This window comes from Columba livia, chromosome 1 (assembly GCF_036013475.1).
Source record: "Columba livia isolate bColLiv1 breed racing homer chromosome 1, bColLiv1.pat.W.v2, whole genome shotgun sequence".
NCBI lineage: Eukaryota > Metazoa > Chordata > Aves > Columbiformes > Columbidae > Columba > Columba livia.
This window is the reverse complement of record NC_088602.1, coordinates 1,361,675-1,388,142: the sequence shown is the minus strand read 5'-3', so window position 1 is coordinate 1,388,142 and position 26,468 is coordinate 1,361,675. Positions and strand designations below refer to the sequence as shown.

The window sequence follows — 26,468 nt, the reverse complement described above, 5'->3', positions numbered from 1 at the left end:
TCAAATGAGTCTCAGACAACCATTTACATATTCCCCTCCTTGACCCTCCCCTGTTGCACCTGTGCAGTGTCACTTGGTGAATTTGAGGAAGGGTCTTTAGGGGTCTTTGGATGAAGGCTCCTTCAGCTTCGTCACAGTGGACTTTTTACCTTTGGCTCATTAGGAGGAACTGCCTGGAACCCAAGTTACCAAACCGACTGGAACCAGACTGGCGCCCCTTTTTGCTGTAAATCTTGGCTATCTTGTCTCCTCAAGGTTGCAGCTGGTGCTGTAAAACCTCTTATCTCAGCATTTAATGAAGTCCTGCTTTTTTTAGCACAATTAGTTACATACAGCTCTAAACTAGATATTAATTATGTGGTTTAAAATGTTAGCTTGTTAGTAGGCCCTTATTATCTAGTTGCTTAACCCTTAAAATGTTAGTTCCCTCTATCAATATAACTTCCTAAACAAGTTTCATAACTTTTTACATAGAACTTAACCACCTTTCCCTTTTCCAAGTTCAGAGTCCGTGCCTCATTTGGTTATACCTGTAAACTTTAAACATCTTAGCATGAATCACAACTGCATTTTTCACACTAGGTTTCCTCCTTTCCCACCTCCTTCTCCCTGTCCTGTCGCTATTTTCTTACCGTAATATACAGACATCAATTTACAGAAGTATTTTATAAAGTTCCTTAATTAAGTGGCATTTGACCTCATTTGTGTCTTAATCTCACTCTGGGTATAATTAATAAATTTCTCCAGCTCAGGACTTCCCTGACCAGACCGTAACAGGAACACATGAGTTTATGGCCAAAGATTATATGTGGACACTGTATGCGGGAATAGCATATCGGCAAGGAGGTTGGTTAATTGTAAATACCTCAAGCGGCTGCAGCTATGGTGTAGAAAAAGCACATACATCACATTAATTGTTTTACTGACCTTGTATGCTTGACAAGTAGAACCTCTCTGTCAGATAACATAGGCCTGTGAGACACCCTAAGGCACCATATCAGAGTGCCTGAGATTCCTGCTTTGCTGTGAGAAAGAGCACGAGGCTGTGCCTGCTCGAATCCTTGAAATCTAGGCAAGCGCAGGCAGCCCAGTGATCTTCTCACAGGGCTGAACATGGTAGCTAGCACGGTCATTACTTGCATTTGGCTTGAGAATGAGAAGATAGCAACTGTGGACTGAGTTAATGTTCTTAATTGCTGTTGTCTGAGAGCCAAGGACTCTGAGCTCTGTGCCCACAGGTGTGAGGCAGCTGGGAAAGGGGGCAGAGATGGGACAGACCTTGACTGACACCCAGACTGACCAGTAAGAATATTCCATGCCATGAGCACCATGCTTCAGATTTAAGGAAAGTTGCAATCTCACAGCTGGCAGCGCAGTCACGATGTATTTGGGGCAGAATCGGGCCAGACAGGGATGGAGATCCATTCTGGTTCTGCCCTGTTTCTGGGGAGTTCTGTTTGGGAGTGTCATCAGTTCAGCCTTTTGCCATCCTGCCGTGTTGCAGGGGCCTCTGGGCCTTTCAGCCTTTTTTGCCTGTTGATGGTTTGTAACTGCTTTCTTTTGCTCCAACAGACAGAAGTCCGGTGAATATGAACAGAACTTTACAAGACACAGTTTAAGATTTCAGCAAACTTATCTATTAAGTAATCCAAAGTGGACAGTATACTGAAAATCACAAAATCTTATAGTTCTAAGTGACTCATTCTATTTAAAATGCAATTATTTAAGCTAAATGACTGATAAAAATCTTACATTGAGCTAATCCAGTGATCTGTGTAAAACTCATGGGTTGAGATAAAGACTATTTAACAGGATAGAAGAGGAAGGGAATAATGACAATGATGATAATGATGTAAGAATATACAAAACAAGTTATGCACAATATAATCACTCACCATCTGCTGACTGATGCCCAGCCCATCCCCAAGCCACAGGGCCCCAGCCAACTGCCCCCCAGTTTCTATACTGAGCATGATACCATATGGTAAGGAACAGCCCTTTGGCCACTTTGTTTCAGCTGTCCCGGCTGTGCCCCCTCCCAGCTGGCAGGGCACCAGAACCTGAATAGTCCTTGACTGCTCAGCAGCAACTCCAAACATCCAGGTATTAGCTGCGGGGAGAAACCCCACCATAAGTCCTGACCTGAGAAGGCGGAGGAAGAAATGCAGCTGACTCAATATGAGTGATAAAGCATACTTCGATTTATTGATAAGTTGCACACACTCATATAGCCCTTTAGATAATTATGCCTACTAGTCATTCAATGATTGGAGAGAATACATAATTAGCCCAACCCTCCTTGTGCTTTCTCTGGTATGCAAGTTCCTTCTTTTCCCGGAGCTGGTTCCTGAAAGTTGTTTACTGAGACTCATCTTTGCCCGTAAGTGACCGAGGTTTCCTCCGGTCACCAGCCGCCTCTGACTCTTGCTCACTGAGGCCTACTGGGGCCTACTCATGCTAACTAGAACAAACTTTCCTGATACAGAGGATCACTGGAACCATGCCCCTTTTCCCATAGCCATTCCCCAACAATTAGCAACATTCTTCTCATTCTCAATCCAGAATGCAGCACCACACCAGCTACTTGGAACAAAATTTACTCTATCCCAAACAAAACCAGGACCTACCCCCACAGCTACCCCCACAGCAGCCCCCAGGCCCCATTGGCCCCTCAGCAGCAGATTCAGGGGGTGCCGGGCTGCGGAGGCGGCTGCAGGCTGGGGGTGCCGTGGGTGCGCTGGTGAGCCAGCATGAGCTTCTCCTTCCAAAACCACTTCTCGCAGACACCGCACTGGAAGGGCTTGGCCTCTGCCTGCCCCCCTGCTGGGGATGGACCCCCCATCTCCTGCTGGACAGCCTCTGGGACAACCCCTGGGCCCTGGTGAACCCACAGGTGTCTCTTCAGGTGCTTCTTATACCTAAAGTTTTTGCAACATTCCATGCAGGTGAAGGGCTTCTCCCCAGTGTGGATGCGCTGGTGAGTGATGAGGTTCACCTTCTGCCTGAAGCTTTTGCCACAGTCCTTGCAGGTGAAGGGCTTCTCGTTGGTGTGGATGCGCTGGTGGGTGATGAGGTTCACCTTCTGCCTGAAGCTCTTGCCACAGTCAGTGCAGGTGTAGGGCTTTTCTCCAGTGTGGATGCGCTGGTGAAGCAGCATCTTGTCCCTGCAGACAAAACTCTTGCCACAGTCAGTACAGGCAAAGGGCTTCTCGCCAGTGTGGATGCGCTGGTGGATGATGAGGCCCTTCTTCTGCCTGAAGCTCTGACCACAGTCCTTGCAGGTGAAGGGCTTCTCCCCGGTGTGGATGAGCTGGTGGCTGGTGAGGGTCCACTTCTCCCTAAAGCTCTTGCCACAGTCAGTGCAGGTGAAGGGCTTCTCCCCGGTGTGGATGCGCTGGTGGATGATGAGGGTCCACTTCTCCCTAAAGCTCTTGGCACAGTTGGTGCAGGTGAAGGGCTTCTCCCCGGTGTGGATGCGCTGGTGGGTGATGAGGGTCGACTTCTCTTTGAAGCTCTTGCCGCAGTCACCACAGGCAAAGGGCTTCTCATCGTTGTGCACGTGCTGGTGCTTCACCAGGTTCTGCTTGTAGATGAAGCTCTTGCCACAGACAGTGCAGTGGAAGGGACGCTCACGCGTGTGGCTCTGCACGTGGACATCCAGTGCAGACTGGCTCTGGAAGCTCTTGTTGCACTCGGGGCTTGTCAGACGGCTCTTCTCCAATGGCTGGGGTTCTGGGAGGGAGGAGGGATGGGGGAGCCCCAACCGGACCCCCTGGCTCCCGCCTGGCTGTCCGCAGGCTGAGCCCCCCTGACACCTCACGTCAGGGTTTGGCATCCCCGGGAGCAGGGCGGTGGGTTCTGGCAACCCCTCAGGAACCCGCTCGGTCTCCCTCTGCATCCCAGGACTGACGGCTGCTGGGGAGGATACACCACGGTCAGTGACAGGATGGTCAGGTGGGACCCCTCCCCATGGGGAGCAGCACGGGTACCCTGCCTGCCCCACACTCTTCCTGGTGCACGGGGAACCTGAAGTAAGAGGACAGTGCAACCTGAACCCCCCACCAGCCCCATGACCGCCAAAATACCCACCTGGCACAGGGCTCTGGTGCCTCTGCTGCTCCCCAGGGCCATCTGGCACGCACGGTGTCTCTTCTCGCTCCATCTTGCATATGATCTCTGGTTTGACGGTGGCCCAGCCTGTCCGGGGCACAGAGAGAAGCCCCCTCTCCCGCACTGCTGGGACAGCAGCACCGGCCCCCGCACCCACAGCCCCAGCATCCCCCCCACCCCGCTCCTCTCTCCTGTCCCTGCCAGGCTGCGACTTCAGCCCCCACATCCCTGTACCTACAGCCTCCTCTCGCCTCGCCCCCGTCACCTCGGCCACTCTCCTGCAGACAGGACACCTGGGAACAGCTCAGAGCTGCGCCTGGGAGGTTTGGACTGGATGTGAGGAAGCATTTCTGTACTGAGGGGGTGGTCAAACCCTGGAACAGCCTGCCTGGAAAAGTAGACAATGCCCCAAGCCTGTCCCTGTTTGAGAGACACTTGGACAACACCCGTAACAACACGCTGCAATTTGTGCTCAGCTCTGAAGTGGTCAGGTAGTCGGACTAGATGGATATTGAAGGTCCATTCCAACTGAAATAGCCTGTTCCCATCCCATCCCATCCCATCCCATCCCATCCCATCCCATCCCATCCCATCCCATTCTCTCTCCCAGGAACACTCTCCACAGGAGGCTGCAATTGCAAGTGTTACGTCAGCGCTTGGGCAGCCCGTTCAAGGGATCCAGCTCAGTTAAAGAGGTGAATTCCAGGATGATCCCAGCCCAATATCACCAGAGAGAGTCCTCACCCAGCGAGGCAACCATCTGGTAGTTCTCCAGCATCACCTCCTGGTAGAGTTGCCGCTGACAGCCCGACAGCTTTGCCCACTCCTCAGGGGAGAAGGAGAGCGCCACATCCTCAAACGTCAGCGACATCTGCAGCAAGAAGCACACCCGGCTCAGCACACCCCACTGCATGGTTGCTAAACACCTCTTCTGAAATCCTGCCGCTACTGAGCAGGGCCTTGCTGGCACTGGGGGCTCTGGCATCCTGAGGGCAGCACTGGGAGAGTTCAGAGCATCCTGTGCAAGGGAAGGGTGAGGGAAGAGGGGCAGTGTTGGCACAGCCAGGTGGCACAGCAGAGCCACTGGGGCATGGGCAGCTCTCTCAGGAGGTCCCTGGCAGGGGGAACTCCCCACCAGCTGTGCCAGCAGAGGGGCAGGGCTGGCAGGCTTAGAGGCAGGTTTCCCCTACTCATGCCAGATTAGGGACCCACGCCAGAGCAGTAGGAACTGTGCCCTGTCCCACACCCACGCCACAAGCCAGATCACCCACCAGGACCGGGCACAGCACCGTGACACAAGGGCTGGCCCGAGGCCTGGCAGCAGGCACGCTCCTGCCTGCCCCTGCCCGTGGTGCGGCTCAGCGGGCAGGGACGGGAGCACCCTGCACCGCACCGGGTCTCAAACCACTTCTCTCCCGCAATGCCCCACACCAACCAGATCCACAGACCAGCAGGTCCCACAGGTGTTTTGCTGATAATGCTGCATCACCGCACCAATCATAGAAATTCCAGCCCGTGGTGTCCCCAGAGCCGGGGCCGTTTCTGACCCCCACCTTGCCGCAGCAGCCTGGAGCCCGGCGCGTCGCTGCTCTCGGCGCGGAGATGGAGGCCCGTGCAGGTATTGATCCGGGAAGAGGGAGGCGGGATGCTCCGGATTCCACTCGAGGTGCCTGTCCCATCACCAGCCGCACCAGCACAGCCAGGACAGATGGTCCCTGCAAGCACAACATTTTCATGAAAAATCAGGGGCACAAATTCACTAACCTGCCCACAGCTGCCTTCCCTGCACCCCGAGCCTCCACAACAACCCAGCCAGCTCGCGGCAAAGCCGAGAAAGAGCCACAAGAAAAAGGAGGTTTTGGAAGCTCCCGAGTACCCAAATCTTGCTCCGGTGCCCCACAGGGGCAGCACGAAGATGTGCGGGGTGTCCCGGGGGTCTGAGCACCCAGCCCGGCCCCAGCCCAGCCCTTCCCAGCGCCGGGGCCGCCAGGGCCGGATCCAGGGGGCCCGGGCGGCTGGGACACGGAGCAGCGTGTCCGCGTTGCACGGGGGCCACTGGGCGAGCCGGGGAAAGGCCGGAGCGCCGGGGGGAGCCGGGCCCTAAGGGGAGTGCGGGGGGGTCCGGCAGGGCTGGGGGGCGGCCGGCGGAGGGGAGAGCACGGGAGAGGCCGTCGGGGCCGAGTCCCCTCCGCCTGGACCCCGCGGGCCAGCAGCGCCCATCCCCGTGCCGCGGGCCCGCCGCCCGCCGCCCCTACCTGCGCCGGGGCCGCGCCGCCAGCCCCGCACGGACAAAGGCGGCGGCGGGAACCGCCGGCAGCGTCAGCCCGGGAGGGCCGCCCGCCGCCGGTGCAGCACGGGAGGTGTAGTCCTGCCGCTCCGCCCCGCTCGGCTCGGGGGGGCGGGCACCGGGAGCACCGCTGTGTCCTTGCGGCCCCTGGCCCTGCCCGCCACCCCTGGCCACTCGGGTCCTCTGCAAATGGAGTACTGGGCTCGGGGCACCGAGACACGGCGGGACACGCGGGGGGTGTTATAGACGATCACGATAAATAGCACGCACTCGTCGGAATAAATTGCTTAGAATTTATTACGGCAAGCAGGTAAAACAGCGCGGGGCGGCCTGGGAGTCTGCGCTCCACCACGGCGCGCTTTCCAGTAGCAGCAAGCTTGGTTAAATGTGGTAAAGGATTACGTATTCATGGTTATTCCAGGAACGCCTATACATATTCATAACTTTTTCCTCGAAAAGGCTGTTCTTATTCAAATAAGTTCCAAGGAATCATATTTATAGTCTTCACCTTTGGCTCTTTCGTGTTGCTCCTGCGCAGTGTCTCCGGGTGGTCACGGGCGGGGGTCTTTGGGATGAAGGCTGCAGTCCATCTTGTCGTGCACTTCTTATCTTTGGCCTGGCACGCTGGGTTTGGCCAAGGCTCCAAAGGCTTGAGCTGGTTTTCCTCCCGCTTTGTGCTGAAGACCCCGTTATCTCGTTCACACAAGGATGCAACTGGGCCCTTATCTCTGTCAGTCTCTTACTGAATGTTCTGCAGGGTACACTAAATTAGGCTTTTACACATACCTGTGGAACAAGTTTTTTACAAAGACTACACACAGGTTGCATTGTTTAGTAGCAGCACGTACTAATATCATGTTATATGCTCAGGTTTCACAGCCACTGATAACATATCCATTTAGACCGGTTTGATTAACAAATATATCGTTAAGTCTATTACAGGGGGCAGAGCTGGCGGGGGGCAGGCGGGGTGCTGAGGTGTCACTGCTCTGCTGGGTCGGGATCCGCAGGGGATGTGTCACGAGAAGTGACTTAGGGCCCTGCTTTCGCAGAGCGCTGTTGAGATCACTGTCGTGGTTTAACCCGAGCTGGCAATACAACCGCATAACCGCTCACTAACTCCCTCCCCTTCCCCTCTAATAGGGGAGAACATAGAAAGGGAAGGGAGAAACTTGGATTGAGATAAGCACAGTTTTATACAACAACAAAATACTAACACACTACTAGTAAATTTATACATAAATTAGAAATAAAATACACTCAATGCAATTCCTCATGAACACGCTGAGCAGCCAGTCCCAGGAAACAGAACCTGGTCCCAAAGCCGATCCCAGAGAGAGAAAGGAGAGGAAAAAGGCAAAAAGGCTCAGAGGCTTCTGCAAAACAGCAAAAGGCCGGACTAAATGTCCTGCACCAAACTTCCCCACTGTCCCGTCCAACAGACGGGATGAGGGAAGAGTTAACTCCGCACACGATACGCACCCTGACTCACCAGGTGAGATCAGGTGTGAATTAACTCTGGGTGATTCTGTGCGGCAATAAAGTGAATGACAGACAGTCACTCCAGGGGTCCAATTCAATTATGAATTTACTAAAAAACACGTGGTGGAATACAAATTACAACAACTAGTGACTTGGCAAAAGTATGTTATAATATCACAAAACCTGCAAATACATTGACAGCAAAAACCCTTCTAAAAATGGTGGATTGACAACAATGGTAACTATAATGCAAAACTTAACAAGACATTAGCAGCAGAAGTTACAAAGATAGTGCTTTTATATGTTTAAGAAAAAGAACGAGAGAGAAGGAAAACTAAGATATCAGAGAGAGAAAGAGTGTCCTGGTTTTGTTAAAAACAAGACCAGTTCTCTTTTAATGATTTTTCCTTTCAGCTAAGTGCCTTCTAAGTGCCTGCTGGTTTTTCTCAGACACTGTGCTTGGTGCTGGTATCGCCAAGGTCAAGACAATGGAATGCTGAAGATGCCTCATGTTTAGATTTATTGCTACGGGAGCCAAGAATTCCACACATCCGCTGCTGGAGTGACGCCAACTTCATATTGAGCATTCGAGAATGGTTTTGTGTATTTTGAATATATTCTCTACGTATTAGTAGCATTAGTAAAACCATTTAAAACCTTCCAGCTTGAAGTCTCTCTTCCTTCCACCTTATCTTAGCATCTTTCTGATCTAAAGGAGAGGGTGGAGGGAGGGTAAAGGGTGTAACAGAGAGCGTCTGCCATGGTTTATTGTTGCCTTGCCTTGAACCTTGACAGAGAGAGAGAGAGAGAAAGATACCACCACTCCACAGTTACATTGGTCCTGTGATGACCTCTGGAGGCAGGGGAAGTGTTGAAGACTTACACGCCGCCAACTCATATTATGCGTGAGGTCATTTTATAACCCAGTTCATTTACATGTGAGATAGGAGACGGTGTTTCGTCTCCTCCATCTGTTTGCTAGTTAGGAAGAGTCTTCTGGAAAGGAATCTGGGGTCTTCAAACTAGGGGGAAGTTCACAGTACTGACCAGAAGTGAGTTGTTTTGTCCATCAGTGGCAGCTGTTGGTTTGTGGTTTCTTCTGGTAGCTGGTTGTCCAACCGATGGTTCATCTCTATCATCCCAATTAGGCCATGAGACCTTTCACAGCAACACTGTTATTTGTCTCTATCTTACAAGGTGTCTGCCTCCATGGCCATAAAACCTTGGGAAAGTTAGGACGAGGTGTCATCTATCTTTTCCTCCCGACATAATAAAACCCAGGTGTTTAAGGCACAACATAGCCCTTTGTTCTGCTAAGGATGGGGGGAGCGCCTCAAGGTTGTCGCACCCAGCTCTGACAAAAAGAGTGAAAAAACAAGGGTGAGAAACACCCAAGAGAAAAGAGAGAAATCTGGAATGTCCCAACGCTCCTTAAATACGAAGCATGAGGCTAATGGGATGGAATACTCCTATTGATCAGTCTGGATGTCAGTCAGGCTCTGCCCCATCCATGTTCCCCATCCTCAGTGCCTCACACCTGTGGGCTGAGCGCTCAGAATGTCCTTGGCTCTCAGACCATAGCAATTAACCAAATAGACCATTAACTCTGTGCTGGGGTGTTATCTGTTTTTCTCAAACTAAGTCCAAATAATGACTGTGCTAGCTATGAAAAAAAAAGGTTTCTAACCACGTGAAGAAAATTAACCCATTTTCAGTTAGACCAGCACAATCACTTAACAGAGTTCGATGGCAAGGTTCACTCTAGTACTTCCTGCATGGGGGAAATATGCCAAGGAGAATCAGGTGAGAGTTGGTTTAGAGTGATTTATACAGGGACAGAAGATGTAAAAGGGTAGAGGGAGGCCCTCCCATTGGGTCACCAGATTCAGAATGGAACCCCTTGCTCTCTAAACTCCTTCTCAGAGGAGTCCAGGTGCTTCTGGTTCCAAACTTAGACCCAGATATCATCAACAGTTCATCTCCAACAGACAAAGAGGTTATAGGGAAAACAGGGAAGGGATTATATGAGTTTATGGCCAAAGGATTATATTGATAGTCCATAGTGTCTTTGTGTTGGCCTTGAAGATAAGAATTTGAGTTCTCAAAAAGAATTTTGAGTTCTCAAAAAGTTCTTTCACTGTGTTGTCCCATATGATGACATCATCCATGTATTGGAAGTTTTACGGAGCTTTACCTTGTTCCATCCATGGCAGATGGTAGGGATGTGTTTCCACCCCTGGGGCAAGCAATTCCAAGTGTGCTGGATGCACCTCCAGGTGAAAGCAAGCTGTGGCCTGCACTCCACTGCCAAAGGAATTGAGAAAAATGCATTGGCAATGTCAACTGTGGCATGCCACCTGGTTGCCTTTGACTCCAGTTCATATTGCAGCTCCAACATGTCCGGCACGGCAGCAATTAGTGGCAACATGACTTCATTCAGGCTATGATACTCTACTGCTAGTCTCCACTCGCCACTGGAGTTCTGCACTGGCCATATGGGACTGTTAAGGTGAGTGAGCCTTACTGATCACTCCTTGGCTCTACCATTGACAACTCAACTTATGGATGGGAATGACAGAGTCTCGATTGATGCGATATTGCCACCACTGCACTGTTGTGGTAGCAATCTGCACATGTTGGTCTTTGGCCCTCAGTGATCCTACCACAGAAGGGTTCTATGAGAGACCAGGCAAAGTGGACAGCTGTTTAATGTCCTCTGTCTCCACAGCTGCTATGCCAAAATACCACCGGTGCCCTTTTCTGTCCTTAGAATACCCTCTGCCGAGCTAGTCTATGCCAAGGATACACAGAGCATATGGGGCAGTTGCAAAGGGGTGTCAGCCCCACCTCTGTGCTTGGGAAGGTCGTGGGACAGATCCTCCTAGAAGCTATGCTGAGACACATGGAGGAAAGGGAGGCGATTTGAAACAGACAGCATGGCTTCACCAAGGGCAAGTCCTGCCTGAGCAACACAGTGGCCTGCTATGATGGAATAACCACATCAATGGACAAAGGAAGGGCTATGGATGTCATCTATCTGGAGTTCTGTAAGGCCTTTGACATGGTCCCCAACAACATCCTTCTCTCTAAATTGGAGAGGTATGGATTTGATGGATGGACTGCTTGGTGGATGAGGAACTGGCTGGATGGTCTCACCCAGAGAGCAGCGGTCAATGGCACAATGTATGGACGGACACCGTTGACAAGTGGTGTCCCTCAGTGGTTCATAATGGGACCAGTACTATTTAACATCTTCATCAATGGCATAAACAATGGGATCAAGTGCATCCTTGTCGTGGTTGAGACGGACAAACAACATAGACCAAGTTCTTCCAGGATTAAAGTTTTAGATGCCATTTATTGCCACAAGTGCATTTTTATACAGTTTTACCAATTCATGTGTCTCTTCACTATTGGTTACAAGTTACAGCAGTAACATCTCATTGGCTGTTTTTGCTATCATCAGCGTTACTCTTTTACTCCCTTCTCTCTCACGGGTACATCCTTACCTTCTCCGGATACTCCTTTACTCCCATCTTTCTCATGGGTGGGCCTTAATAACTTCAAGGCTAATTTCTGTTCCCATGCTCTCCGTCAGGGAATCCAAGGACCCACCGTAATCCCACACACACCCTCAGCAAGTTTGCGGATGACACCAAGCTGAGTGGTGCAGGTGACAAAGCTGAGATCCCCTGAGGGACGGGATCCATCCAGAGGGACCTGGACAAGCTCGAGAAGTGGGTCCATGCAAACCTCATGAGGTTCAACAAGGCCAAGTGCAAGGTCCTGCACCTGGGTTGGTGCAACCTCCACTATCAATCCAGGCTGGGGGATGAAGGGATGGAGAGCAGCCCTGAGGAGAAGGACTTGGGGGTGCTGGGGGTGAAAGATTGGCCATGAGCCGACAACGTGCGCTTGCAGCCCAGAAATCCACCCGTGTCCTGGGCTGCATCCCCAGCAGCGTGACCAGCAGGTGCAGGGAGGGGATTCTGCCCCTCTGCTCCGCTCTGGTGAGACCCCCCTGCAGTGCTGGTCCAGCTCTGGGTCCTCAGCACAGGACACACATGGACCTGCTGGAGAGGGGCCAGAGGAGCCACAGGAATGATCTGAGGCTGGAACAGCTCTGCTGGGAGGACAGGCTGAGAGAGTTGGGGTGTTCAGCTGGAGAAGAGAAGCTCCGGGGAAACTTTAGTGCAGCCTTTCCAGACTCAAAAGGGGCCGATAAGAAAGATGGGGACAGACTTTTGAGCAGGGCCTGTTGTGACAGAACAAGGGCGGATGGTGTTTAAGAAGGGAGATTCAGATTCAGACATGAGGAAGAGTGTTCCTGCTCCGGCAAGGGGATTGGACTGGACGATCTTTTGAGGTCCCTTCCAATTCCTGACATTCTGTGATTTCTATTTAGTGCTCAGCTAAGCAGTTCTAGTTAGAATAAAGCCTGTCAGGAACTTATCACCTGCCTAAATTGATTTTGTGGGCACCTCCATGACAAATGCTCATCCCTAGTAGCTGAGATACTGGTCTGTACAAGTGGGGAGGGGAACTTATCTATGAATTGCTGGAATCTCGGGACAGTTTCTCAACTGACCTGTCTGGCAGTTTCTCCACAGTGGAGACACAGGCCTGTAGGATGTTAGGCAGCCTGCCTTTGTCTCACCGGAGTTGGCCAGGCAATCCATCCACAGTTTGTCCCTCACCTTCAGTCCAGGACATTACAGCCAATGGGCTGACATACGACAATGGCGCACTCCGTAGAAACTTTTGCCACAGGGGTTGTGTGCATTGGATCTCATCTGGATCTGTGGGTAGATGGATACTGCTGGATATTTCTCCATGGTGGTCCACTTGCCTGGGTGACAGGTCACATCTCCCTTGAAGGGGTACATGTCCCACACACCTGACAGAAGTCACCTCCAGAGCCTGAGTGTTTGTGTCTTTTTCTCAGTCACCTTGTCAATGCCCCGTCCCTAGACAGGGATCCCAGCTGCTCCGCTTCCCTGCCCTCTAATTCCAGGGTATTGGCTCCGTTGTCATAGACCCACAGAATGTTCTGGGTTGGAAGGGACTCACAAGGACCATCAAGTACAACTTCTGTCCCTGAACAGGACAACCGCAAAATTCACACCTTGTGTCTGAGAGCACCGTCCAAACGCTTCTTGAATATTGTCAGCATTGGGTCCTGCTTGTGACAGAGTGGTGTTTAGATCACTTAAAGCAAAGTGTGACTTAACAGAGTTCGATGGCAAGGTTCACACTAGTACTTCCTGCCCGGGGGAAATTGCCACAATTGAGAACGACGCATGCAGAGACACATACGGAGATGCAGAGACGCATGCACAAGGTTCATGTAAGCAGGGAGAGCAGAGCCAGGCTGAGCTGAACATAGTGGAGCTGAGATTTGTTTAATTAGCCTTCCTCAATTTATAGCTTCACAGATACAAGTCTGAACCAAGAGGCTAAACATTATTTTTTTTCCCAAAATGTTATTCCAAAAACACAGGCCCAGGCCCAACACTCACACGTCATACATATGGGGGCGATGTTCCAACCCAGGATATCATTCTCACTGGCCTAGGCTATCACTCCTTACACTCATAAAAAACATACTTCTTTATAACCTGTCCAAGGCCCTTTATGTTTTGAGTAATTGCAGTGATTTAACCATGCTAGTATTATTCATCTGAATGGTCATGTTAGTATTGATCTTCCTTTATCATCCAGGTGGCTGGAACCACATGTCCTACTATTCCCACATCTCCCCCTTTTCTGTTTTTGAACACAGCAAGGACCCTGGATTAATTCTTCTTTTCATTCTATATAATTCTTCAGATGATTTGGAGGACTACAAGAAAAATCATAATTAAAGAAAAGTGTGACTTAACAGAGTTCAATGGTTTGTCCTTCCATTCCCACAGAAAATATGCCAAGGAGAGTCAGGTCTGAGTTGGTTTAGAGTGATTTTTACAGGGACAGAAGATGTGAAAGGGTAGAGGGAGGCCCTCCCATTAAGTCACCAGGTTCAGAATGGAACCCCTTGCTCTTTAAACTCCTTCTGAGAGACAAATCCAGGTGCTGATGGATCCAGACATATTCTCAGCATTAGTCAATGCTGCATGTCCAACAGACTTTGAGGGTCAATGGAAAACAGTAAGGGATTTGTCACAGTATCACAGTATGTTTGGGATTGGAAGGGACCTCAAAAGGTCATCTAGTCCAATCCCCCTGCTGGAGCAGGAACGCCCAGGTGAGGTCGCACAGGAACATGTCCAGGTGGGTTTTGAATGTCTCCAGGGAAGGAGACTCCACAACCTCCCTGGGCAGCCTGTTCCAGTGGTCTGTCACCCTTACTGAGAAGAAGTTTCTTCTCAAATTTGAGTGGAACCTCTTGTGTTCCTGCTTGATCCCATTACCCCTTGTCCTATCATTGTTTGCCACCAAGAAGAGCCTGGCTCCATTCTCATTGCACTCACCCTTTATATATTTATAAACATTAATGAGGTTCCCCCTTAGTCTCCTCTTCTCCAAACTAAAGAGACCCAGCTCCCTCAGCCTTTCTTCATAAGGGAGGTGCTCCACTCCCTTAATCATCTTTGTTGCCCTACGCTGGACCCTCTCCAGCAGTTCCCTGTCCTTCTTGAACTGAGGGGCCCAGAACTGGACACAATATTCCAGATGTGGTCTCACCAGGGCGGAGTAGAGGGGAAGGAGGACCTCTCTCGATCTACTAGCCACCCCCCTTCTAATACACCCCAGGATGCCATTGGCTTCCTGGCCACAAGGGCCCAGTGCTGGCTCATGGTCATCCTGTTGTCCTCCAGGACCCCCAGGTCCCTTTCCCCTACACTGCTCTCTAATATGTAATTTCCCAACCTATACTGGAACCTGGGGTTGTTCCTGCCCAGATGCAGGACTCTACACTTTCCCTTGTTAAATTTCATTAGGTTATTCCCCGCCCAACTCTCCAGCCTGTCCAGGTCCCGCTGGATGGCAGCACAGCCTTCTGGTGTGTCAGCCAGTCCTCACAGCTTGGTGTCATCAGCAAACTTGCTGATAGTACACTCTGTTCCCTCGTCTAAATCATTAATGAATATACTGAATAATATTGGCCCCAGTACTGACCCCTGAGGCACTGCACTGGATACTGGCCTCCAACTAGACTCCGCACCATTGACTACCACTCTCTGGCTTCTCTCCTTAAGCCAGTTTGCAACCCACCTCACTACTCTATTGTCTACACCACACCTCCTCAACTTAGCTGTGAGGATGCTGTGGGAGACTGTGTCAAAGGCTTTACTGAAGTCAAGGTAGACCACATCCACCGCTCTGCCATCATCCATCCACCTTGTTACATTCTCATAAAAGGCTATGAGGTTGGTCAAGCATGACTTACCCTTGGTAAAGCCGTGCTGACTGCCCCTAATAACCCTCTTATCCTTGATATGCCTTGAGATGGCACCAAGGATAAGCTGTTCCATTACTTTCCCAGGGGCAGAGGTGAGGCTGACCGGTCTATAATTACCCGGTTCCTCCTTCTTGCCCTTTTTGAAGACTGGAGTGACATTTGCTTTCCTCCAGTCCTTGGGCACCTCCCACGTTTCCCAAGACTTGGCAAAGATGATGGAGAGCGGTCCAGCAATGACCTCAGCCAGCTTCCTCAGCACCCGCGGATGCATCCCATCTGGACCCATGGATTTATGGATGTCCAGACTATTTAATTGCTCCCTAACCCAGTCCTCATTGATTAAAGCAAACTCCTCCATTGACCTGGCTTCATCCGGGGTCTCAGGGGTACAGGGCTCCCCAGGACAGCCTCTGGCAGAGTAGACAGAGACAAAGAAGGCATTCAGTAATTCTGCCTTCTCTGTATCTTCTGCCACCAGGGCACCCACCCCATTCATCAGTGGGCCTACATTGCCTCTGGTATTAGTTTTATCTGCTATGTATTTGAAACAGTTCTTTTTGCTGTCCTTGACCCCTCTCGACAGCTGTAATTCTAAGGAGGCCTTGGCTATCCTAGCTGCCTTCCTACATCCTCTAACAGCAGCCTTATATTCTTCCCAAGTGGCCAGCCCCTGCTTCCATGACCTGTAAACTCTCCTCTTCTGCTTGAGCATAACCAACAGATCCCTATTCAACCACGCAGGCCTCCTGGCTCCCTTCCTTGACTTCCTACGTGTGGGGATGCTCTGATCCTGAGCGTGGAAGAAGCAATCTCTGAATGCAATCCAGCTATCTTGGGCCCCTTTTCCTTCAAGCAGTCTTGCCCATGGGATTTCCCCCAGCAATTGCTTGAAAAGGCCAAAGTCAGCCCTGCTAAAGTCCAGGGTTGCAATTCTACTTGCTATTCTGTTCCTGCCACACAAGATGCTGAACTCCACCATCTCGTGGTCACTGCAATCCAGGCAGCCCTCAACCTTTACTGCTTCGACCAGACCCTCCTTGTTAGTGAGGATGAGATCCAGCAGTGCACCTCTCCTAGTCGGCTCCTCCACCATCTGCATGAGGAAGTTCTCACCGATGCACTGGAGGAACCTCCTGGACTGTGGCTGGCTGGCTGAATGGTCCTTCCAGCAAACATCAGGGAAGTTAAAATCCCCCACAACAACCAGGGCCTGTGACCGTGAGGCCACTCTCAACTGCCCAGAGAAGGCCTCATCAACTTCCTCAGCCTGATCTGGTGGCCTGTAACAGACGCCCACAACAGTGTCACCCCTGCCAGCCTGCCCCTTGATCCTGACCATTGTCAGGGACCATATTTTAAGCTAAATGTCTCAAAGTTTGTTTGATCCTGTCTCTGCCATGACCGACTACGTCGTTTTCCAGAGACCTGCCTGGATACAAGCCACAGGGAACCTGCCCAACTCCAGGCAATAGGGGACTTGCCTGGCTACAAGCGATCACCTTCCCGTGCCGAGGCACACACAGGACTACACGGGACTGGTGTGCTGGGACTGAGAACATGCACAGAAGTGCGTACAAGGCAGTATATGTCCAGGAAACAACCTCCCAAAATAGCCCCAAAATGCCTTACAGAAGACTGTAGAACCACACAGTAGTGCTTGCGAACTGGAGACCCCCACCACTGACAGGTATTACGTGTGTACCTCTCTGGGATGTAAGGGGCGGTTGTTTTGTGAGTGATGAACGAGCTGCCTTCCTGAGACGCACCACCCCACCTACTAGAGAGAAAACACCGCTGGATCCACCCATGGTGGTGAGTGTCTCTTGCAAATCTATCCCCACTGCTTGCAAGGTTTCCTCCTTTCCTGTCTCCTTCTCCCTGTCCTATCGTTATTTTCTTACCATAACATACCATATGAACATCCATTTACAGAAGTACTTAATAAAGTTAATTAAGTTGCATTTGCCCCCGTTTGTCTCTTAATCTCACTCTGGTTAAATTAATTAATTTCTCCAACTTCCCCAAACAGACTGTAACAGGATTACATGAGTTTATGGCCAAACATTATATCTGCACACCCAATTCTTTATACGACTTGGTGTGCTGGCTTGACTGAAAGTGAGTTAATGTTCTTCATGCTGTTAGAAACCTTTCTTTTACATAGCCAGCAGGCTTATTGATTGAATTTAGTTTGAAGAAGAAGAAGATAGAACTGGAGGACAGAGTTAATGTTCTTAATTGCTGTTGTCTGATAGTCAAGGACTCTGAGCTCTGTTCCCACAGGTGTGAGGCAGCTGGGAAGGGGGCATAGATAAGACAGATCTTGACTGACATGCAGACTGAGCAATGAGAATATTCCATGCCATGAACATCATGCTTCAAATTAAAGGAGAGTCAGGATCTGACGGCTGGCAGCGCAGTCACGATGTATTTGGGACAGAATCGGGCCAGACGGGGATGAAGATCCATTCTGGTTCTGCTCCGTTTCGGGGAGTTCTGTTTGGGAGTGTCATCAGTTCAGCCTTTTGCCATCCTGCCGTGTTCCAGTGGCCTCTGGGCCTTTCTGCTTTTTTGCAAGTCCATGGATTGTAACTGTTTTCTTCTGCTCAAGTAGACACAAGTTTGGTGAATGTGAGGAGAACTTTACAACGCAGCTTAAGATTTCAGCATATTTTGCCACTGAGTAATGCAAAGCTGACTGTATACTAAAAATCACAAAATCTTATAATTCTAAGTGATATATTCTATTTAAAATGTAGTTATTTAAGCTAAATATCTAGATTAAAAACTTAAATTAGGCTGATCCAGTGATCTGTGTAAAACTCGTGGGTTGAGATGAAGACAGTTTAGTAGAAGGGGAAAAGAGTAATGGCAATGATGATAATTATGTCAGAATATACAAAATAAGTGATGCGCAACACAATCACTCATCACTCCCCGACCGATGCTCCGTCCTGCTCAGCAAGAACAAAAACATCCCCGTATTAGCAACATTCTTCTCAATCCAGCACACAGGACTATACCAGCTACTTGGAACAAAATTTACTCTATCCCAAGCAAAACCAGGACCTACCCCCACAGCCACCCCACAGCAGCCCCCAGCACCCCACGGGCCCCTCAGCAGCAGATTCAGGGGGTGCTGGGCTGCGGAGGCGGCTGCAGGCTGGGGGTGCCGTGGGTGCGCTGGTGAGCCAGCATGAGCCTCTCCTTCCAAAACCGCTTCTCGCAGACACCGTACTGGAAGGACTCGGCCTCTGCCTGCCTCCTCACTGCGGACAGATACCCCGCCTCCCACTGGACATATGCCGGCTCAACCCCCAGGCTCTGGTGCACCTGCTGGTGTCTCTTCAGGTTCTTCTTCTGCCTGAAGCTCTTGCCACACTCAGTGCAGGTGAAGGGCTTCTCCCCAGTGTGGATGAGCTGGTGACACAGCAGGTGCTGCCTCTTGACAAAGCTCTTGCCACAGTCGGTGCAGGTGAAGGGCTTCTCCCCAGTGTGGATGCGCTGGTGACTCAGCAGATTTTGCCTGTCGACAAAGCTCTTTCTGCAGTCGGAGCAGGTAAAGGGCTTCTTCCCAGTGTGGATGTGTTGATGGATGATCAGGCTCTTCTTCTGCCTGAAGCTCTTGCTGCAGTTGGAGCAGGCAAAAGGCTTCTCCCCAGTGTGGATGCGCTGGTGAGTGATGAGGTTCCAGTTGTCCCTGAAGCTCTGGCCACAGTCGGTGCAGGTGAAGGGCTTCTCCCCACTGTGGATACGCTGGTGAACAATAAGGCTCCTCTTCTCTCTGAAGCTCTGGCCACAGTTGGTGCAGGCAAAGGGCTTCTCCCCGGTGTGGATGCGCTGGTGCCTTAGCAGGTTCGACCTTATAACAAAGCTCTTGCCACAGTCGGAGCAGGTAAAGGGCTTCTCTCCAGTGTGGATGCGCTGGTGGTAGATTAATTTCGCCTTCTCACTGAAGCTCTTGCCACATCTGGTGCAGGTGAAGGGCTTCTCCCTAGTGTGGATGCGCTGGTGGATGATGAGGGTCCACTTCTTCCTGAAGGTCTTGCTACAGTCAACACAACTGAAGGCTTTCTCTCTGGTGTGGATGCTCTCATGGATGACGAGGTTCTTCTTCATTAGAGACGGACCGCCCCCCTCCTGTTGCACAACCTCTGACACAACCCCCAGGCCCTGGTGCACCTGCTGGTGTCTACTCAGGTACTTCTTCAGACTGAAGCTCTTGCCACATGCGGTGCAGGTGAAGGGCTTCTCCCCAGTGTGGATGCGCTGGTGACTCAGCAGATTTTGCCTGTTGACAAAGCTCTTTCTACAGTCGGAGCAGGTAAAGGGCTTCTCCCCAGTGTGGATGTGTTGATGGATGATCAGGCTCTTCTTCTGCCTGAAGCTCTTGCTGCAGTTGGAGCAGGCAAAAGGCTTCTCCCCAGTGTGGATGCGCTGGTGAGTGATGAGGTTGTTCTTGTTCCTGAAGCTCTGGCCACAATCAGTGCAGGTGAAGGGCTTCTCCCCGGTATGGATGCGCTGGTGACTCATCAGATTCTGCTTGTAGATGTAGCTCTTGCCACAGTCAGTGCAGTGGAAGGGACGCTCACGTATGTGGCTCTGCACGTGGGCATCCAGTGCTGTCTGGTTCTTGAATCTCTTGTCATACTCAGGGCACCTGGGAGGGCTCTTCTGTAACGGCTGGGGTTCTGGGAGGGCAGGGAGGTGCGGGTGCCCCAACTGGGCTCCCTGGCTCCCGCCCGGCTGGCTGCAGGACGAGCCCCCCAGAAACTTCCTGCCTGAGTTTGCCATCCCTGGAAGTGGGGCATTCCCAGTCCCAGCACGTTGGTCCCATGTGGTCCTATGTGTGCCTTGGCAGGTGAAGACGACTGCTTGTAGCCAGGCAAGTCCCTTATTGCCTGGAGCTGGGCAGGTTTCCTGGGGATCGTAGCTAGGCAGGTTTACCAGGGGTGACGTCACTGCTCAGAGACAGGAGCAAACGGAATTTGAGACTTCTATTTTAAAATATGGTCCCTGAAAATTATTCACCATCCACTCTGCCACTTAAAAACACACCAGGTCTCCAGCACCCTCCCGACAGCATCTTGGGGACCCACTCAGCCTACATCTGCATGCTGGGGCTGAGGGCTGCTGGGAAGGAGAGACCAGGGTCACTGCCAGGGACAGGATGGGCACATGGGACCCGTCCCCATGGAGAGCAGCATTGACACCCTGCCAGCCTCACATCCTTGCAGGCACATGGATCACTTGGACTAAGGGGATGGCGCCTGTTGAGCCCCCCAACTTCCCCTAGCAGAACCTGGGCACTCACCTGGCACAGGGCTCTGGTACCTCTGCTGCTCCCCAGGGTCGTCTGGCACACATGGTGTCTCTTCTCGCTCCATCTTGCAGATGATCTCAGGTTTGATGGTGGCCCAGCCTGTCCGGGGCACAGAGAGAAGCCCCCTCTCCCGCACTGCCGGGACAGCAGCACCGGCCCCCGCACCCACAACCCCAGCATCCCCCCCACCCCGCTCCTCTCTCCTGTCCCTGCCAGGCTGCGGCTTCAGCCCCCACATCCCTGCACCTACAGCCTCCTCTCGCCTCGCCCCCGTCACCTCGGCCACTCTCCTGCAGACAGGACACCTGGGAACAGCTCAAAGCTGCGCCTGGGAGGTTTAGACTGGATGTGAGGAAGCATTTTTGTACTGAGGGGGTGGTCAATCCCTGGAACAAGTTGTCAGGAGAGGCGGTCAATGCCCCAAGCCTGTCCCTGTTTGAGAGATGTTTGCAGAAGGTCTCTAACAACACGCTGCAGTTTGTGATCAGCCCTAAAGTGGTCACACAGTTGAACTAGATGGCCCCAGTTGGTGCCTTCTCATTAAAAAAGGTTATTCCATCCCATCCCTTCTCATAGCATTCTCTCTCCCAGGACCGTTCTCCACAGGAGAGCATTGGGGTGGTAAAACCAGCAGTCACAACCGCTCGGGCATCAACAGCGACAGCTGGATTTTCCTGTTCAAAGTCTCCAGCTCAGTTAAAGAGATGAATTCTGGCTTGACCCCAGCCCAACATCACCAGAGAGAGTCCTCACCCAGCGAGGCGACCATCTGGTAGTTCTCCAGCATCACCTCCCGGTAGAGCTGCCGCTGACAGCCTGACAGCTTTGCCCACTCCTCGGGGGAGAAGTAGAGCGCCACGTCCTCAAACGTCACCGACATCTGCAGCAAGAAGCACACCCGGCTCAGCACACCCCACCGCATGGTTGCTAAACACCTCTGCTGAAATACTGGTGCTGCCAAGCAGGGCCTTGCTGGCACTGGGGACTCTGGCATCCCAAGGGTAGCACTGGGAGAGCTCAGAGCATTCCATGTAAGGGAAGGGTGAGGGAAGAGGGGCAGTCTTGGCACAGCCGGGTGGCACAGCAGGGTCATCAGGGTACAGGGGGTTCACTCAGCAGGTCTCTAGGAACACCCCACCAGCTGCCAGGCTTAGAGGCAGGTTTCCCCTGCTCGTGCCAAATTAGGGACCCATGCCAGAGAAGCCGGGACTGCATCCTGTCCCTCACCCATGCCCCAAGCCAGATCAACTACCAGGACCAGGCACAGAACCATGATATGAGGCATGGCCCGAGGCACGCACACCCCGTGGTACAGCTCGGCAGCACCACCCACGGCAATTCCAGCCCGTGGTGTCCCCAGAGCCGGGGCCGTGCCTGACCCCCACCTTGCCGCAGCAGCCTGGAGCCCGGCGCGTCGCTGCTCTCGGCGCGGAGATGGAGGCCCGTGCAGGTATTGATCCGGGAAGAGGGAGGCGGGATGCTCCGGATTCCACATGAGGTGCCTGTCCCGTCACCAGCCACACCAGCACAGCCAGGACAGATGGTCCCTGCAAGCACAACATTTTCATGAAGAAATCAGGGGCACAAGTTCACTCACCTGCCCACAGCTGCCTTCCCTGCATCCCGAGCCTTCACAGCTACCGGGAAAAGGACCAAAGAGCGTCATCCACTGACCCAGCCAGCTCGGGGCAAAGCCGAGAAAGAGCCACAAAAAAAAAGGGGTTTTGGAAGCTCCCGAGTACCCAAATCTTGCTCCGGTGCACCAAAAGGGCAGCACGAAGATGTGCGGGGTGTCCCGGGGGTCTGAGCACCCGGTCCGGCCCCAGCCCAGCCCTTCCCAGCGCCGGGGCCGCCAGGGCCGGATCCAGGGGGGCCCGGGCGGCTGGGACACGGAGCAGCGTGTCCGCGTTGCACGGGGGCCACGGGGCGAGCCGGGGAAAGGCCGGAGCGCCGGGGGGAGCCGGGCCCTAAGGGGAGTGCGGGGGGGTCCGGCAGGGCTGGGGGGCGGCCGGCGGAGGGGAGAGCACGGGAGAGGCCGTCGGGGCCGAGTCCCCTCCGCCGGGACCCCGCGGGCCAGCAGCGCCCATCCCCGTGCCGCGGGCCCGCCGCCCGCCGCCCCTACCTGCGCCGGGGCCGCGCCGCCAGCCCCGCACGGACAAAGGCGGCGCCGGGAGCCGCCGGCAGCGTCAGCCCGGGAGGGCCGCCCGCCGCCGGTGCAGCACGGGAGGTGTAGTCCTGCCGCTCCGCCCCGCTCGGCTCGGGGGGGCGGGCACCGGGAGCACCGCTGTGTCCTTGCGGCCCCTGGCCCTGCCCGCCACCCCTGGCCACTCGGGTCCCCTGCAAATGGAGTCCTGGGCTCGGGGGCACCGAGACACGGCGGGACACGCCGGGGGGTAGTTGGGGTGCTGAGTTGTCACTGGAGTGCTCTTTCGGGTCCTCAGTATGTCTCAGATATGGGGAGGTGTCTGTGCTCTGGGAACAAATGGGCTCTACGGGATGGATTGGGTACTGGTCTTTCAAACAGGGTAGCAGAAGTGCCCCATGAACAGCCGTGTCCTTGGTGACAGGAGAGACGACAAAGTACCCACCCTGATGGGACCAGTATGGACAGCCTGAAGGGCTGGGACCACGATGGGACAAGGTGGGCTGGAGATGTGGGCTGCCAGGAACCTCCTGAAGTCCAACAAGTGCAGAGTCCTGTCCCGGGGAGGAACCAGCCCAGGCACCAGCACAGGTTGGGGCCACCCGGCTGGAAAGCAGCTCAGCAGAGAAGGTCCTGGTGGGCACCACGTTGGCCATGAGCAAAGGTGTCCTGGGCTGCATCAGGAGGAGCGTGGCCAGCAGGCCAAGGGAGGGGATCCTCAGCTGGGAGAGCTGGGCTGTTCACCTGGAGAAGAGCCGGCTCGGGGGGATCAGCCATGTCCAGCAATAGCGGCAGGGAGGGTGTCGGCAGGATGGGCTCGGAGGTGAACGGCACCACCGTGAACAGTGGCAGAAGTTTGTGTTGCTGCTGGGGTTCGTGGGAGTTTTTGGGATAGTGTGAGACCCCTGAAGGGGAAGTTCTAACTGTTCAGCAGCAGTGATGTGAGCCTGGGGAGGCCCAATATCAAGAAGGGGTTAAACTGGCTGGTAGTGGAACCCATTTAAGGAGATTTCCCAGGACTGAGAGCCCTCACCTTCCCCTTGGTGAGCAATTATTTCTCCTGGATATATCCTGGAGTGAGACCTTGTACCCCCCTGGCAAGTGATTATTTCTCCTGGGTGCCTTGAGGGAGAGAGGCCTCTCTTGGAGTGAGGGCATGCAGGCTGGGGATCATTATTCTCATGTAGTTGCGTGGTAATAATATCCTCAAGTGGTACGTGAACCTGCAGCTTGTTAAATGTTCTCAGAGTGCTGATTGATCTTATGTTACTTCCTCCCCTCGCTTGCCTTAGTTTCTGTCATTTGGTTCCTGTTGCCAAATAGAGCTAAGGTTCATATTTGTTTGAAGTCATTTTGGGCTGCCTCTGTGGCATGTTTAAATTGGTGTTTTTGATGGGATGCCAAAAATGGAGAAATTATTCCAGAGGTACAGCTGTAATCCTTCTACCCCATTCTGTGCACGATTGGGGCACAGAATAGAGGTGGTTCAGTCCCCGAGTGGCTGTAGCCACATGTGCTGTTCTTTGTGCTATTGTCTGTCCTGTCCTGTGCACCTGCTTAAGGCAAGCACAGGACCAGTGCAAATACTATAGACAGTTGGAGAGGTGTGACTTTGAGAAACAACTTGAAATAGATTGTGTGAAGGTGAAGTTATGGTTAGGGAGAGACTGGATGGATTTTTAGAGCAAGAGATTGTGTTAGCACAAGTGGGGAAGCTCCTTCATGTTGCCCAAAGTTAGAAGTGGACCATGGATTTGGATTTCGAGAAATGGTATGTGGTATCTCTTGTTGGAACAGAGTCTGACGTGCTGTTAAGCGACAATGAGACAGGAGGGTACTGGACACCCGGTGTGTTTTTAAGTGACAGACTGGATGGTGACTGATCCATGACATCTTGGGTGGGTTATTGGGTTGGCAATGTGGATCCCAAGGAACATGTGAAGCTCATCACCGTTAGATAAGAGGGTTGTTGGAGTTGGCTGAGGGCATACGAAAGGCTGCTGGCATACAGGCGATGAATGAGAAAGGGCAGCAGGGAATCCCCATGACAGCACCGGTAAATCCCAGCCACCTTTGGCTGCTTCACCAATGGGCATGGAATCGGGTGGGTGGACCCAGGTGGTACCACAGAAGGAAGCAGGAGGGTCCACCCAGGCAGCTGCAAGCCTCACCCCGGATGGTCCTCCCCACCCAGTAACCTGAACCTTTCCATGTCAGGTGGGACCGGAATGGTGGCCTGGAGTGGGGCCACCTGTGGCATGAGCCCTTAGCCTTCGAGGTACCCCAAGCACTTCTGCATGGATGACCCACTGAGCATATGTAGAACCTGGTGGATGTGCTGGAAGGTAAAACTGAGAACACAAAGGGGCAAAACTCCCCCATGCCCCATGACAAGAAACAGAACCTTAACCCTTTTGTGTCCTTGTGAAGGGCATTAAAGGAGTTTTAAAACGTCATGGAAATCTTGGACATGTTGATAGAGAAGTACTGTGTCCACAGCTCAAATGTATTGATGCCACTGTAGGACCAAACCAACAAGATGAAGGACATCAAAGGACTCAGAGGCAATTGTTGCCATACTGGGGACTAAGTGGTTGGGAAAAGTTTGCATGTGTTTGGTTTTTCTTTGTCAGGATGGCCAACCAGCCTTCTACAACCTCAGGGGAGTGCTTCCTGTTGCTGTTGCTGATTGTTGTTATGATTCCATCATTGATTAATGACTGATATTGTATTATTCATTACTGATAGTGTTTGTAGTCAGTGGAAGATAAATGAGAAGCTGTGAGTGTCGGTCCGAAGATGGAGCAGTATTTGCCTGAACATCGCCATCAAGAACTTAGAGAACTGAAGCCCTGACCGAAAGAATGGATGGACAATGACTTGGAGAGAGGCCTGAGGAGAAGCATTGTATTGCACTGTTTCACCGATTTGGGGGGGCTGCTACTAACAATGGCTGCTGTGTGGACTTTGTCTGCTGCTTCAGCCAAACCAGCCCCAACCCCCTGAAAGTGACTGTCACGAGGGTCTCTTCGACCTGGGGACAATAGCTGCCATCCAGAAGATGTGTTCTCACCTGCAGCCTCAGTTACACGTGTCCCTCACCTGCTCCCCCAAACAATGGCCAATGAAAAGGAGCATGGCCAGAAACTCACCAAGGGTCCTGAGGTCATCCAATGGACCAGAGAAAGACCCGTGAATGCTGGACACATAAGCGTTGGCAAAAGAAAGCGTGAATCTTTCGAGCCCGCGCAGTACAAGCCTGGGTTGCGAAGTCTAGGCAGAGACTGGCCTAAAACAATGGGAGCAAGGGGGGGTGAAGAAGCATAAAAGGTGACTCCAGAATGGACACTGTTGAAGATCTTCCCACCAGAGAATCCCGAACCATGACAGAGGACCAGCAGGACTCCACGGGACCGGAGACCAAAGGGATGCTTCTGGAACTGGACTGGTGATAAACGCAACCTCATTTCTCATCTTTACCTTTACTTTTCCCCATTTCTTTTCCATTTTCTTTTTCTTACTCTCTCTCTCTCTGTATCACGTGCGGCTTTACAGGCAAATTAATAAAGTAACACTGCTTGATTGAATTATAACCCCTTGGCATTTTGGTCTCCTTAATTTTGCGCTCTGAGATCAAGGTAAAAGAATCATCACGAGTCCATCATCGAATGAACCGTGACAGAAGCCATGATTCACAGTGAATGGTAAGAGTCACTGAAAC

General features: G+C 52.3%; 2 protein-coding genes and 1 long non-coding RNA gene across 8 annotated transcripts in view; 1 reads left to right on the top strand and 2 right to left on the bottom strand.

Annotated features, from left to right (window-relative positions):
- Positions 1-2,179: 2,179 nt before the first annotated feature.
- The window catches only part of LOC106145973 (gastrula zinc finger protein XlCGF57.1-like), a 32,366-nt gene continuing 8,077 nt past the window's right edge, over positions 2,180-26,468 (bottom strand). Inside the window, exons 2-5 of one of the 2 annotated variants that reach the window (XM_065049671.1) lie at positions 5,664-5,825; positions 4,855-4,981; positions 4,090-4,197; positions 2,180-3,915 (exon numbers count right to left, since the gene is read on the bottom strand). In XM_065049671.1, the coding sequence (XP_064905743.1) occupies positions 2,684-3,915; positions 4,090-4,197; positions 4,855-4,981; positions 5,664-5,825 (1,629 nt within the window). In that variant the 3' untranslated portion in view covers positions 2,180-2,683. Of the gene's footprint in view, positions 3,916-4,089; positions 4,198-4,854; positions 5,129-5,663; positions 6,354-26,468 lie in introns of those variants that run through there. The other variant, XM_065049670.1, reaches the window with a different exon arrangement.
- On the top strand, positions 6,398-8,539 carry LOC110355414 (uncharacterized). Its single transcript, XR_010469776.1, has 2 exons — positions 6,398-6,707; positions 8,294-8,539. It is a non-coding gene; the product is annotated as an uncharacterized LOC110355414 (long non-coding RNA).
- Positions 13,263-26,468, bottom strand: part of LOC110355413 (gastrula zinc finger protein XlCGF57.1-like) — a 99,570-nt gene continuing 86,364 nt past the window's right edge. The window contains exons 1-6 of one of the 5 annotated variants that reach the window (XM_065049661.1): positions 22,727-22,756; positions 21,990-22,151; positions 21,358-21,484; positions 20,882-21,036; positions 20,596-20,703; positions 13,263-20,242 (exon numbers count right to left, since the gene is read on the bottom strand). In XM_065049661.1, coding sequence (XP_064905733.1) covers positions 18,411-20,242; positions 20,596-20,668 — 1,905 coding nt within the window. In that variant the 5' untranslated portion in view covers positions 20,669-20,703; positions 20,882-21,036; positions 21,358-21,484; positions 21,990-22,151; positions 22,727-22,756 and the 3' untranslated portion in view covers positions 13,263-18,410. Of the gene's footprint in view, positions 20,243-20,595; positions 20,704-20,881; positions 21,037-21,357; positions 21,485-21,989; positions 22,152-22,201; positions 22,286-22,726; positions 22,785-26,468 lie in introns of those variants that run through there. The other 4 variants (XM_065049659.1, XM_065049660.1, XM_065049658.1 and 1 more) reach the window with 4 other exon arrangements.